Source organism: Thamnophis elegans, chromosome 5 (genome assembly GCF_009769535.1).
Source record: "Thamnophis elegans isolate rThaEle1 chromosome 5, rThaEle1.pri, whole genome shotgun sequence".
Classification (NCBI taxonomy): domain Eukaryota; kingdom Metazoa; phylum Chordata; class Lepidosauria; order Squamata; family Colubridae; genus Thamnophis; species Thamnophis elegans.
Genome location: NC_045545.1, coordinates 92,910,827 through 92,923,179, shown reverse-complemented (window position 1 = coordinate 92,923,179; position 12,353 = coordinate 92,910,827). Strand labels below are relative to the sequence as shown.

The window sequence follows — 12,353 nt, the reverse complement described above, 5'->3', positions numbered from 1 at the left end:
TGGGGCATTCACAACTTCTGGAGGCAAGTTGTTCCACTGATTAATTGTTCCAACTGTCAGGAAATTCCTCCTCAGTTCTAAGTTGCTTCTCTCCTTGATTAGTTTCCACCCATTGCTTCTTGTTCTACACTCAGGTGCCTTGGAGAAGAGAGACTCCCTCTTCTTTGTGGCAGGCCCTGAGATATTGGAAGACTGCTATCATGTCTCCCCTAGTCCTTCTTTTCATTAAACTAGACATACCCAGTTCCTGCAACCGTTCTTCGTATGTTTTAGCCTCCAGTCCCCTAATCATCTTTGTTGCTCTTCTCTGCACTCTTTCTAGAGTCTCCACATCTTTTCTGCAGCGTGGTGACCCAAACTGGATGCAGGATTCCAAGTGTGGCCTTACCAAGGCCTTATAAAGTGGTATTAACACTTCACGTTATTTTATAACAATTTACAACAATTTATAGAGCTTTGCTTTGTGAGCCTTCGCATTTAACAGTCTCCATTTTTGCTGGCAGAGGGTTGCAGGAGGCTGTCGCAGCCGAAAACAGAGCTCGGGAGCCCGTTTTCGCCGGCAGAACGCTCGGGCCTCCACAGGCGCCCCCAATACAAGTGACATTGAGCTGGCCATGCCCACCCTGGCCACGCCCACTCCACCACGCCAAGGTCAAACACAACCCCGATGCAGCCCTCATTGAAATCAAGTTTGACGCCCCTGCTCTGGATCCATTTCCCAGTCAGAATGTTCGTGGCACGACAAAACCGCGCTCCACTAAAGCGCGCCCGATTAAACCGCGTCGCTGACGTCATCAGCAGGGCGACAACAGCGACCGCGGAGAAAAAAGGGCGCTTTAAAAAGCGCTTTGAAAGCAAGCCGATTCAAGTTAAGGTAAGGGTTAGGTTTAGGTTTAGGTTTAGGGTTAGGTTAAGGGTTAGGGTTAGGGTTAGGTTAAGGGTTAGGTTAAGGGTTAGCGTTAGCGTTAGGTTAAGGGTTAGGTTTAGGGTTAGGTTAAGGGTTAGGTTTAGGGGGGTTAGGTTTAGGTTTAGGGGGTTAATTTTAGCTTTATCGTTCACAGCGTGCTTTTTTTCGTTGCACTGTGATGACGTCAGCTACGCGGTTTCGTCAAGCGCGCTTTAGTCGAATGCGGTTTTGTGGTGAAACCAGAATGTTTACTTACGCCCTCTTTTGCTGCCGATGCAAACTTGCTCGCTCCAGTTGTAAAACTACTCCAGCCCTGAAAAAAACAAAAAGAGAGAGATTGAAGGTCAGAGGTCCTGCTTTGTGGAGATACTCCAGTGTCTAAAAACACCGAACTTACATATTTGGACATGAGCCTGGGCCTGAAATGTGCAAAACGTAACTGTTCATCAGTGCAGAGTCCATATAAGCTTAATGGGAAATTTGCAAAGGGAATTTTCAAGAGATGCTCTATGTTTCAGGTCTTGGCTGCTGCTTTCAGAACCCCGGGTTCTACTATCAAGTAAAATGCGACTCTGTTATTTATACAGAATGAAACCTGAAGGAAAAATTGGTTTTACCTCCTAATTCGGTTTAGATCAGCTTCAGGAAGCAAGGTTTTGCAGCCTGACCCCTTCACTCTTCCAAATCTTCACAGCAATATTTTTTTCCCCTAAACATGGCTCTGAAAAGATGTGTGGACTTCAATAATCTAAAACGGTAAATCTGTTGTGGCCTGTCTACCACAGGTCACATGAGCGGCCGAATCGGAGAAGGAGGACATGCGGGAGTCAGGGACAGCATCAAGGCAAACTGAGAACTCGGAGGGGGAAGGGGAATGGAACTGTCAGAGAGAGAGAGGGGAGGGAGGGAGGGAGGAAGAGCCTGGGCCATCCGTAAGCCCTCAGATGGAGAGGCCAAAGTCTCCAGGTCTGGAGATGGCTGATGAGGAAGAGGAGGAACAGCTGGGTCCAGTGCCTGACGTGCGGATGTGGCAGTAGACAGAGGAGAGGAGAGCAGTGGAAATCTATGGGCTGGTCCTTGGGACAGAAAAGCCACCGCTGCTAGTGAAGTCCCACCTTAGCTCTGGGATAAAAGGCAGGGGGCGGAGATAAATAGGTGTGGAAGACAATTATTCATCTCCCCTGCTGGAGAGGCTTGTTAGTTGCGGTGAAAGATAAAACTTTTTCCCGGGGTTGCTGGCGCTCCTAATAAAGGAATCATCGCTTCAACTACAGAGGCTTTGTGGTGTTTGGGGAGCTGGGTCAGAACAAAATCTTTTAACCTCTACTCCAGACAGCAGTAAAAATCCAATCATATTAGAATTAGGATTCCTAATTTTATTAACAATCATTCTGTATTGTCAGTGCACAAAATATGTACAGCAAGATTGGTTGAGCTCCCTCAGTGCACCCCCCCAACACAATACAACTTGCAGTGAAGACAGAAAGGGGAAAAAAAATATCCCTAACCCAATAAATCATATTAACAAACACCCAGTCCTATTACACCAGTATGAACATTCTTTTTTTAAAAAAACACACACATTAGAAATGATAGGACAGCAAAACAACATCCTAAATTAGCACACCTATAAACAATTTTGTCTTACCGAGTAGAGAGAAGACATAGCGTTGTTTAGGAAGTCATCTTCCTTTTTGGGAGGGGTGACTGTGTTCCCAAACCCAACATAGCGGTTTTCTTGGCCACTGAATTGGAACACAAAAGGAAAGAATTAGATTAAGCTACTTATTATCAAAATACTTTGCTGCTCTTCAAAGTGCTGCTTTGGAGAGGCCACTTAGGAGCAGGGCGAGCAGTTTCCCCAACTTTGGCAATTTTAAGCTGTGTGGACTTCAACTCCCAGAATTCCCCAGCCACCCACTCTCAGTCACTCTGGGAGTTGAAGTCCATGAAGTTTAAAGTTGCTGAGGTTGGGAAACATTGGTATCGTGCAGGGGTATCAAACTCGATTTCATTGAGGGCCGCATCAGGGTTGTGTTTGACCACGAGGGACCGGGTAGGCGTGGCTAGGGTGGCATGGCCAGCTCGACGTCACTCATGTCAGGGGCGCCTGTGGTAGCCCAGGGGATCCATTGTCTCCAGCGGAGGAAGGCGAAACCAGGCAGAGCACCAATCATTGCCCTCCAGAGGAGTCTTGGCATCCCTCTCAGACCAGACAGAGGATCCTTGGATGGCGGTGCAGGCTGTCCACTGCCCTAGACAGTGGAAGGGCAAGCACATTTGTTTTGCTAGAGAAAACAGAGCTCGGGAGGGGCGTTCCGTTTTCGGCTGTGACAGCCTCCTGCAGCACTCTGCCAACGAAAAGGGACACCACCAGGTTGTAAATCAGTGCTCGGTCAGCCTGGCGGCACCACAGGCCAGTCCTTTCCTGTTTCCAGGGTGGCCCTGTGGGCCAGATCAAAACACCCCTGTGGGCTGGATTTGGCCCCTGGGCCTTGAGTTTGACAGTCCTGCTATAGTGGCTAAAGACAACAGATTAGAAATGGGGAGAGAGCCAGGTTTTAGTCCCGCCTCGAGCTAGTTACTGTTTCTTGGCCCTAAGAAGGAAGCAATGGCTAAATGCAATGGACACAGACCAAAAAGTTGCCAAGGAAACTTCAGGGACTTGTCCTGGCAGTTATTCTGAGTCAAAAATTGATTTGAAGGCATTAAAAAAAAAAGATTATTCAAGGCCTTTTGCTGAATGCCATCTAAATCATTTACCTTTGATAGGAAGCAAAGTCGTCATTCAACCAGTCTTCAAATGCTTTATCAGAAGTGGGGCCGGCATTCTGCGGTTGCCCCCCAGAACTTTCTGCAAAAAACGACATCAAAAATGAAACCACACAAAGGGAACGTCTATTCAATTACCAGCATCTGGGGGGGGGGGGGGAAGGGTTATCTCACAGCACAACACGCAACATGCCACACGACTGCCCTATTTCCCTAAAAATAAGACCTCCCTGGATAATAAGCCCAATCGGGCTTTTGAGTGCATGCGCTAAAATAAGTCCTCGCCGAAAATATTGCAACACAGCAGCAGCCATGAGGTGACCATGCTCGCCACCCTCCTGCACCTCAAAAATAATAAGACCTCCCTGAAAATAAGGCCAAGCGCTTATTTTGGGGGTCAAAAGAAAATAAGACCCTGTCTTATTTTGGGGGAAACACAGTGTTAACCTAAGAAAGTTGGGCACCATCATGATCTCTCTCTGAACAGGCATTGCAAATGCTCACAAATGCATTTATTTTTTTTAGTTAATTGGCTTATTTCTCCTGTCATATTATATTCTGTTCTTTCTGTTTAGGAGGAACGAGTGAGGTAAGCCCGTGCACGTATGTTCTCTACATGTTCAGCTGCATTCCTCAAACGGCTGTGCTTTGGCAGTAAAAATTAAAACTTGAAATAGAACCCAAGTCCAAGAATGTTTACCGATGAGCTGAGGACAAAGCCACCATTGGGCTGCGGGGGACTCCAATTCCGAGCAGCAGAAGTTTCAATGGACCATTCTTTACCTTCAGCTAACACGGCCACCTACAAGAAAGAAAGGACTTTAAACAAAGATATTCTTTAGTGCAGAGATGGCCCCTTTATGACTTGCAGACTTCAACTCCCAGAATTCCTGAGCCCCTGTGGCTGGCTCTGAGGTCATTGGACGAATGGACTCTGAGGTCTACAAAATATTTTAGACTCTTGTTCTAGATAGAGACGGAAAAGTTCCTTACTCTGAGTTGACTGGGATTCTGGCTAGTTGTACACTACAATGTTATCAATGCTGAAAAACCGTTCTTACATTCACTATTTGGTGCAATGTGTCTCTGTTTATATCGCCTCTCAAACAGATCTAAAATGTTCAAATTGGTTTGCACCTAAGAGGTTCTCGGACCACAAAGGATGTCCCGGGGGGAATGCATGCCTCACACAAACCACCCACACTTATTCTGGGAGCTTGGACGACAGCTACGCTGGGAGTAGAGAGAATTGCAAGGACGCACACAGTTCTGTCCCAAGGCCTTCAATTAGGGACACAGATAGCCATGGGCTTGCTGACATCACATAACAAGGGACCACAGTCATCCGTTAAGACAGCTTGGAAAGAGAAAAATAATAAACAGCCAGTGCCATTAAGAAACCTCAGTGCTAATGGCAAGGGACGGCTGGGTGAATTTCAAGAGGAGAAAGTTTATGACAATTTCGGATCAGCCGCAAGGAATGCTGATCTCAGCAGGTTCTTATCACACAGCCTCTATTTTTGTGGTTCAATACATGACACATATAATAAATGACCACCTACTACCGTTCCACAAAAATAAGACCTCCCTAGATATAAGCCCTCCCTAAAAATATTGCAACACAGCAGCAGGCATGAGGTGACCACACTCGGTTGCGTCCCTGCACATCAAAAATAATAAGACCTCCCCCAAAATAAGCCAAGTGTTTATTCAGGGTCAAAAGAAAATAACCGTCTTATTTTGGGGAAAACATGGTAATGAGAAGGAAGGAATCACTGGAGAAGAGCCTAATGCTGGGAAACATGGAGGGCAAAAGAAAAGGGGACGCAGAGAAGGAGGTGGCTGGATGGAGTCACCGAAGCAGCCGGCGTGAGCTGAAATGGACTCCAGAGGATGGTAGAGGGCAGGAAGGCCTGGAGGAATGTTGTCCATGGGGTCGTGATGGGTCAGACAAGACTTCACAACTAACAACAAAATGGCACATGGTTTATTTGGGCAGGTGATGAGAATTTGCAGAACCCCAATAATGGAACAAGTGCAGACAAAACACAGACATGTTCACTTTTCTGCTAAAAAAAAAAACCCACTACTTTCCTGAAAAAGAGACCCTTTTCAATAATAGCTAGGGATGCACAAAACATTGTGGCTGGGAAGTGTGGGGAGTTTGAAACAATCACACCTGTTTTGATGGTCTGAGAATGAAATAGAATGCCTGCATTTTGCTGAGAGTTTTTATTCTGGCATGAGCCAAACCTGGGCTGTTATAAGTGGTGCAGACTTAGGTAGGCAATATGCGAGTTACCGTATTTTTTAAACTATAAGAATACTGCACTATAAGACGCATCTAGATTTAGAAGGAAAACAGCTTTTGTCCTCCATGTGTCTCATTTTCACCCTCCCCGCCGCCAGAAGCACATTGCACTCTCTGCGTCCCGTTTTTGCCAAAAACGGGCCCATTTTTGGCCTGCAGAGTGCTTCTGGGGATTGGGGATGGCAAAAACGGGACAAGCAGAGGGTTTGGGAGGCCAAAAAATGGGGCCTGGATTCGGTCTATAACACAGACATTTCCACTTTTTTGGGAGGAGAGTGCATCTTATAGTCCAAAAAATACGGTATTCCTTCTTCAACTGTTTCAGTCGGAAGGGGTGCCTTTGGGACGTTTCAAGTGTGAAAGTCAATCTGTGGAGTGTGAAACAATACACTTTTATTTTTCTGTGTCCTGCATCTTTGTAATATCCTAAACCACAGGTAGTCCTCGACTTACAACTCTGATTGAGCCCAAAAGTTCTGTTGCTAAGCAGATTTATTTATTTATTTTATTTATTATTAAAATTTATATGCCGCCTAATCCCGAAGGACTCCGTTTGTTAAGTGAAGTTTGCCCCATTTGATGACCTTCCTTGCCATGTTTCCCCCCAAATAAGACAGGGTCTTTCTTTTCACTCCCAAATAAGCGCTTGGCCTTATTTTCAGGGATCTTATTATTTTTGAGGTGCAGGAGACAGCGAGCATGGTCACCTCAGGGCTGCTGCTATGCTGCAATATTTTGGGGGAGGGCTTATTTTCAGGGGAGGGCTTATTTCAGCGCATGCGCTCAAAAGCTCGATTGGGCTTATCATCCGGGGAGGTCTTATTTTCGGGGAAACAGGTTATTAAGTGAATCACCGCACTTGTGAAGTTCACAGCACGTTGTTAAGTGACTCTGGCTTCCCCATTGACTTTGTCAGAAGGTGCAAAAGGGGATCACATGACCCCAGGGACGCTGCAACATCATAAATACGAGTCAGTTGCCGTGCGTCCGAATTCTGATCACGTGACTGTGGAGATGCTGCAACGGTCGTAAGTGTGAAAAACAGTCATAAGTCCCCTTTTTCAGTGCTGTTGCAACTTTGAGACGTCACTAAACAAACTGTTGCATACCGAGGACTACCTGTATAAACTCAAAGTTCTGTTGTCAAAAATTACATGCAGCAGACACCAAAATAGAGACATACTGATGCTGTAAATCAGTCTCTTTCTCATCTTGAGCCTAATTAATATTCATAGCAATGCAGAATCACAAAATAAATCTAGGCCAAGAACGTTAAATTGTGCTGATGGGACTTACCTTATCTCTGAAGAGGGCCGCAGCTCTGCTGTTGTACTTCTCTTGCATCGACCAGCAAGGGTCATAATCATCTTGAGACTCTAAAAACTCTCGGAATTTAAGGTTCCCACCGGCCTTCATTTTCTCCAGTTCGATGTCTTTCCATTTGTCCATTGTGACGAGCGCACAAAACTGTAAACGACAATTCAGCGGTTTCTCAGTATGCGGGACAGCCATCCGCGTATTTACAGAAATCAAAAAGCTGTCCGGGATAAGAAAGCATTGGAGGAAGGAAGGCCTCTGTCCTTTCGGGGACACTTTTCTCCTGAAATCTTTCTTGAGAAAAGGGTGGAAAAAAATCACACCAAAACCCGGGGGGTGGTGGTTCTGGGCTGTGCGCATGTGCGCTGGGGTCATGCACATAGCATTATGGGTGGCACACCCGTGCACGACCCCCCTGCGCTCCCCCCGCTTTTGGCACACGAGCCAAAAAAGGTTCACCATCACTGAGCTATAGCAATCCCTGCAGCCTCTAACAGCTGACATTGGGAGAAATTGAAAGTGAAACTTGCTGTTTGCTCCACATGGCAAATTGCTGGGAGGCAGAATTTTTTTTTTTTTGCTGTGCTAATCAGGCTGTTTGCTGCAAGGAGGTAAGTCAACAACTATAAACAACTATAGAATGTTCCAACTATTAGACTTATTTTTTAAAGACTGCTTTATTATTATTCTAGACAACTTAACAAAATGAAGCTTTTTCAAATAAATGCTTGATCTGAAGAGGCCCCGTGCTATTGTTTTAAAAAGTGCTATTCTTTTAAATAGCAGAGAATAACTATACTTCCAGAAAGCACATCAATTTTAACAGCATCTGTACAGGTATTGTCTGAAATATAACACTACAAGCAGTGTATATTGTCTGTACTTTTTGTTGCAAGGAGGCAAATTGCTGGGAGGCAGAGGAAGATATTTCTCTTGTTTTCATCCCCAAAATCTAGGTGTGTCTTCTACTTTGGAGCGTCTTATACTCCGAAAAATAAGGTAATAGGAAATTGCTGGAGTCAGTTTCAATATGCTGACCTAAAGGGATTGATTGTCTTGTTATATTCTTATTATTTCTTAATATGGTGGGAAGCGTTCAGGGAACTTTTCGCTGAGGGGATTTTTGAGCAGGAAACTGACTAATTGCCAAGATATTATGTAACACTATTGTATAATACAAACTTGTGTAACATGGACATGTAAGAAAGTGGACTATCACTCCGAAATCGTGTTTAAGCCCTGTATACAAATCTGTCAGATGTTCTCTTTTTATCTTTAATGATTGAGAATCCTTTGCAAAAGCTTATACAACTGTATCTTAAATTGTATCTCCAGAAGTTGTGAATGCTCCAATACTGGAAGTCTTTACGAAGATGTTGGATAACCATTTGTCTGAAACGGTATAGAGTTTCTTGCCTAGGCAGGGGGTTGGACTAGAAGATCTCCAAGGTCCCTTCCAACTCTGCTATTGTATTGTATTATTATAAATAAATATGCCTTTTATTGTTTATGGTCTCCTTGTTCTTCTATGAGACAGAGATTCCTTTTCTCACAATGCCTGAAGTTTTCAGCCTGGTTTTATGGTTTTTTATTAGTTTCTAATCCAAGGGCTACATTATAGAACAGGGATGCCTAACCTTTTTGTTTACGCATGCCAAACCCGTGGATGTGACACCCCCAACCCCACGCATGCGTGCATGACCCCCACATGCGCCCCACCTCCATGCATGTGCACGAGACTCCCGTGCATGTGCGCGTCATCCCCACACCACCACCCCCTGCATGCATGGCAGCAACCCAAAAACCAGCTGGTTATAGAAGATGGGCAACTGTACAAATCTGTTCAGTCAATAAATAAAACAAGGAGATTATAGGGCGAAACCATTTCTTGTATTATTAATGCATAATCAATGACCAACCTCAGATGAACTCCCAAGCCTCTATGTTTTCCTGAGCACTCCAGACAGATCCAGATGCCATAGGTCACACTCACCCACTGGGGGTTAAATGCACCACACTCAAAACAAACCTGTAAAGAAAAAAAAGGGGGGGGGGTAAGATAATTATGAGTTTTCCACAGAAAATCTAGGGCTTTTAGTCCCACCTTGAAAGTTAGCTGAGTGACTTAGAGCCAATAGCCAGAGAGTGTTCTAATCCCACTTTAGGCGTGAAAGCCAGCTGGGTGATTTTAGCAATAGCAATAGCAATAGCAGTAGACTTATATACCGCTTCATAGGCCTTTCAGGCCTCTCTAAGCGGTTTACAGAGAGTCAGCATATTGCCCCCAACAATCTGGGTCCTCATTTTACCCACCTCGGAAGGATGGAAGGCTGAGTCAACCCTGAGCCGGTGAGATTTGAACCGCTGACCTGCTGATCTAGCAGTAGCCTGCAGTGCTGCATTTACCACTGCGCCACCTTTTTGGCCAATCACCAGGAGACTGAGAGTTCTAATCCCGCTTTAGGCATGAAAACCAGCTGGGTGACTTTGGACCAATCGCTGTTTCTCAGCCCAACCTACTTCAAAAGGTTGTTGTGGAGAAAATAAGGGGAGGAAGGAGTATTAGATGTGTTTGCCACACTGATAAAATAACAATGGCAGGATAAAAAAACCAATAAATAAAATAATAAAAAAGCAGCGTTCATAAAATGATATTAGGCGAAATCAAGCTTAGGTATGCCTATTAACCTGAAGGCCTGCCCAGATGAGCATCACCTTGAAATAATGAATCACGAGAAGGTATGGAGGGAGAGAGACAGAGACAGAGACAATGTATGTATGTATGTATGTATGTATATGATTTGTTATATTGTACTATATTAATTTACTTGATTCTTTTTGTTAGTTTTTATTGTTTTAAATATGGTTTTATATTTTGTAAGCTGCCTTGAGTCACCATGGGTGAATAAGCAGCAATATAAATTCAATAAATAAATACATACATACATTTTGTATGTCACTTTGGTACAAAACATAACTGGGAATAATACTAAAAATGATGAAAGTTATGATTGATGATGACGATAAAATTTGGATAGATGCAGTGATGAAAGAAATGGATTTTTTAAAGACAATTCAGTGTTTATAGTGGAAAACTGCTTCCAAAAACATAAAAGCAGGCACTACCTTCCGAATCAAACTGACCATTTAATAGGAAACAGAAAATGGAAAATCTAATCCAATCAGCCATCACACACTACAGATTCTGAAACAAGACTAGGCATTATTAATATGGGATAAAACTAGACCATTGAAGCCAACAGGCAAGATTTTGAACTAGAAATCATACGGTCAGAGCAGAAGATCAATCCAAAAACACTTTTATATGTCTGAAAAAGAATCCGACATGTGAGAGTCAGGGACAGCATTCAAGGAAAACCTAAGCGCTCCGAGCAGGAAGAGGGAATGGAGCTGGTAGAGAGAGAGAGAGAGAGAGAGACAGAGGCAGAGCCTGGGTCGTCCATTTGTCCTCAGATGGAGAGGCCCAGCCCTCAGGTCTGGAGGTGGCTGATGAGAAGAGGAGAAACAGCTGGGTCCAGTGCCTGACACACGAATGTGCAGAAGACAGAGGAGGGAGAGCAGTGGAAATCTATGGGCCGGTCCTTGGGATGGAAAAGCCACCTCTGCTAGTGAAGCCCCACCTTAGCTCTGGGGATAAAAGGCATATATGTCTGAAAAAGAATCTGAATTATGGAAAAAAGACAAGAGAGTGTAAAACCAAAAGAGAAAAGAAAAACCCATGATGTAAGGGGTTAAGAAATTGGATTAGGACTCAGGTTCAACCGCATCTTCAACTTTCCTTGATGGCTTTCCTGGACCACTCATTCACTCTCAGCCGTTTCAAAGATAAAAAAGATTTAAGTGGTTTTTCCAAAGAAATTATCACAATCGTTAGGAAAAGATGGAAGACAAAATGGGACAATAAGAGAGAACGTATCTTAACACCTAAGGAGGAAAACAGCATGGAAAGATTATTTCAATAAGAATGCTGGGAAAGAGAAGACGATAACAGAGAAGGGAAAAAATAGTTATGAAAGAAGACCGAACAAAATTTACAGCTGGGGTAATCACGAAAGAGATTTAAGAGAAGCGTAATATATTCCACAAAGTTTTTTAAAAAGGTTATATAAACTTTTAACAAGCAGGATTAAAGAATTATGAAATCATCTGTAGGGAGAGACTGCACTGGAAAGTGAAAAGGGGAAAAACAACACAGCAGCTGTCAAACAGCAAAGCGCCAAGGGCAGACAAAATCACATAAAACTGTTTAAAGCTTTAGGAGAATAGGCAATAAAAGTGCTGTTTTATATCACCAGGACACAAGGCTATGTAGCCAGAAGACTGAAATAAATGTGTATGTCTGTACTGAAAAAAACAACACACAATTACAAGTAGTCCTCCACTTACAGCAGTTCGCTTAGTGACCATTCAAAGTTAGAACGGCACTGGAAAAAAAATGATCTGTGTGTCAGGGCTGCAATCCATCTTTTCTTTTGGACTTCAGGCCTGCCACACTTTCTACTATTCTATTGTGGGAAAATGGGAGGGGGGATTATACAGAGTTGGGTGATAACGTAGCCATAACAACATTCCGTCTAGACAGCCAAGGTCATCCTTTGTCTCTGCACCTGGCCAGAACTGAATGGGTGGAAACTGCCAGCATGGCAGTGGAAGATTGGGCTATGTGATGGACTTGTGGGTGTGGGTGTGGGGGGGGGCAGGGTCTTGAACTTTGAACTGGGTGGGAAAAAACTGGAAACTTTCAGATTCGGGTTTTCCCAGATGTGCCAACATGTCTCTCTTCATAAATTGGAACTTTGAGGAATCTTTTGCCTCGGACTCTGATTTACTTTTGGATGCTGTTTGGAACCCTGACATTGTGGCCATTTTGCACACTTATGACCGCTGTAGCATCCCCAGGGTCACGCGATTTACATCGGGATGCTTGACAACCGACTCACATTTATGACGGCTGCAGTGTCCCAGAGTTTTGTGATCCCCTTTTGCGACCCTCTGACAAGCAAAGTCAATGGGGAAGCCGGATTC

The 12,353-nt window shown here is 44.2% G+C and overlaps 1 protein-coding gene across 1 annotated transcript in view; it reads right to left on the bottom strand.

The window, feature by feature from the left end:
• The window catches only part of ARFGAP1 (ADP ribosylation factor GTPase activating protein 1), a 45,521-nt gene that overhangs the window by 18,948 nt on the left and 14,220 nt on the right, over positions 1-12,353 (bottom strand). The window contains exons 3-10 of the mRNA XM_032218820.1: positions 9,227-9,336; position 8,471; positions 7,287-7,457; positions 4,380-4,481; positions 4,002-4,005; positions 3,671-3,761; positions 2,556-2,652; positions 1,164-1,220 (exon numbers count right to left, since the gene is read on the bottom strand). Coding sequence (XP_032074711.1) covers positions 1,164-1,220; positions 2,556-2,652; positions 3,671-3,761; positions 4,002-4,005; positions 4,380-4,481; positions 7,287-7,457; position 8,471; positions 9,227-9,336 — 633 coding nt within the window. The remainder of the gene's footprint in view (positions 1-1,163; positions 1,221-2,555; positions 2,653-3,670; positions 3,762-4,001; positions 4,006-4,379; positions 4,482-7,286; positions 7,458-8,470; positions 8,472-9,226; positions 9,337-12,353) is intronic.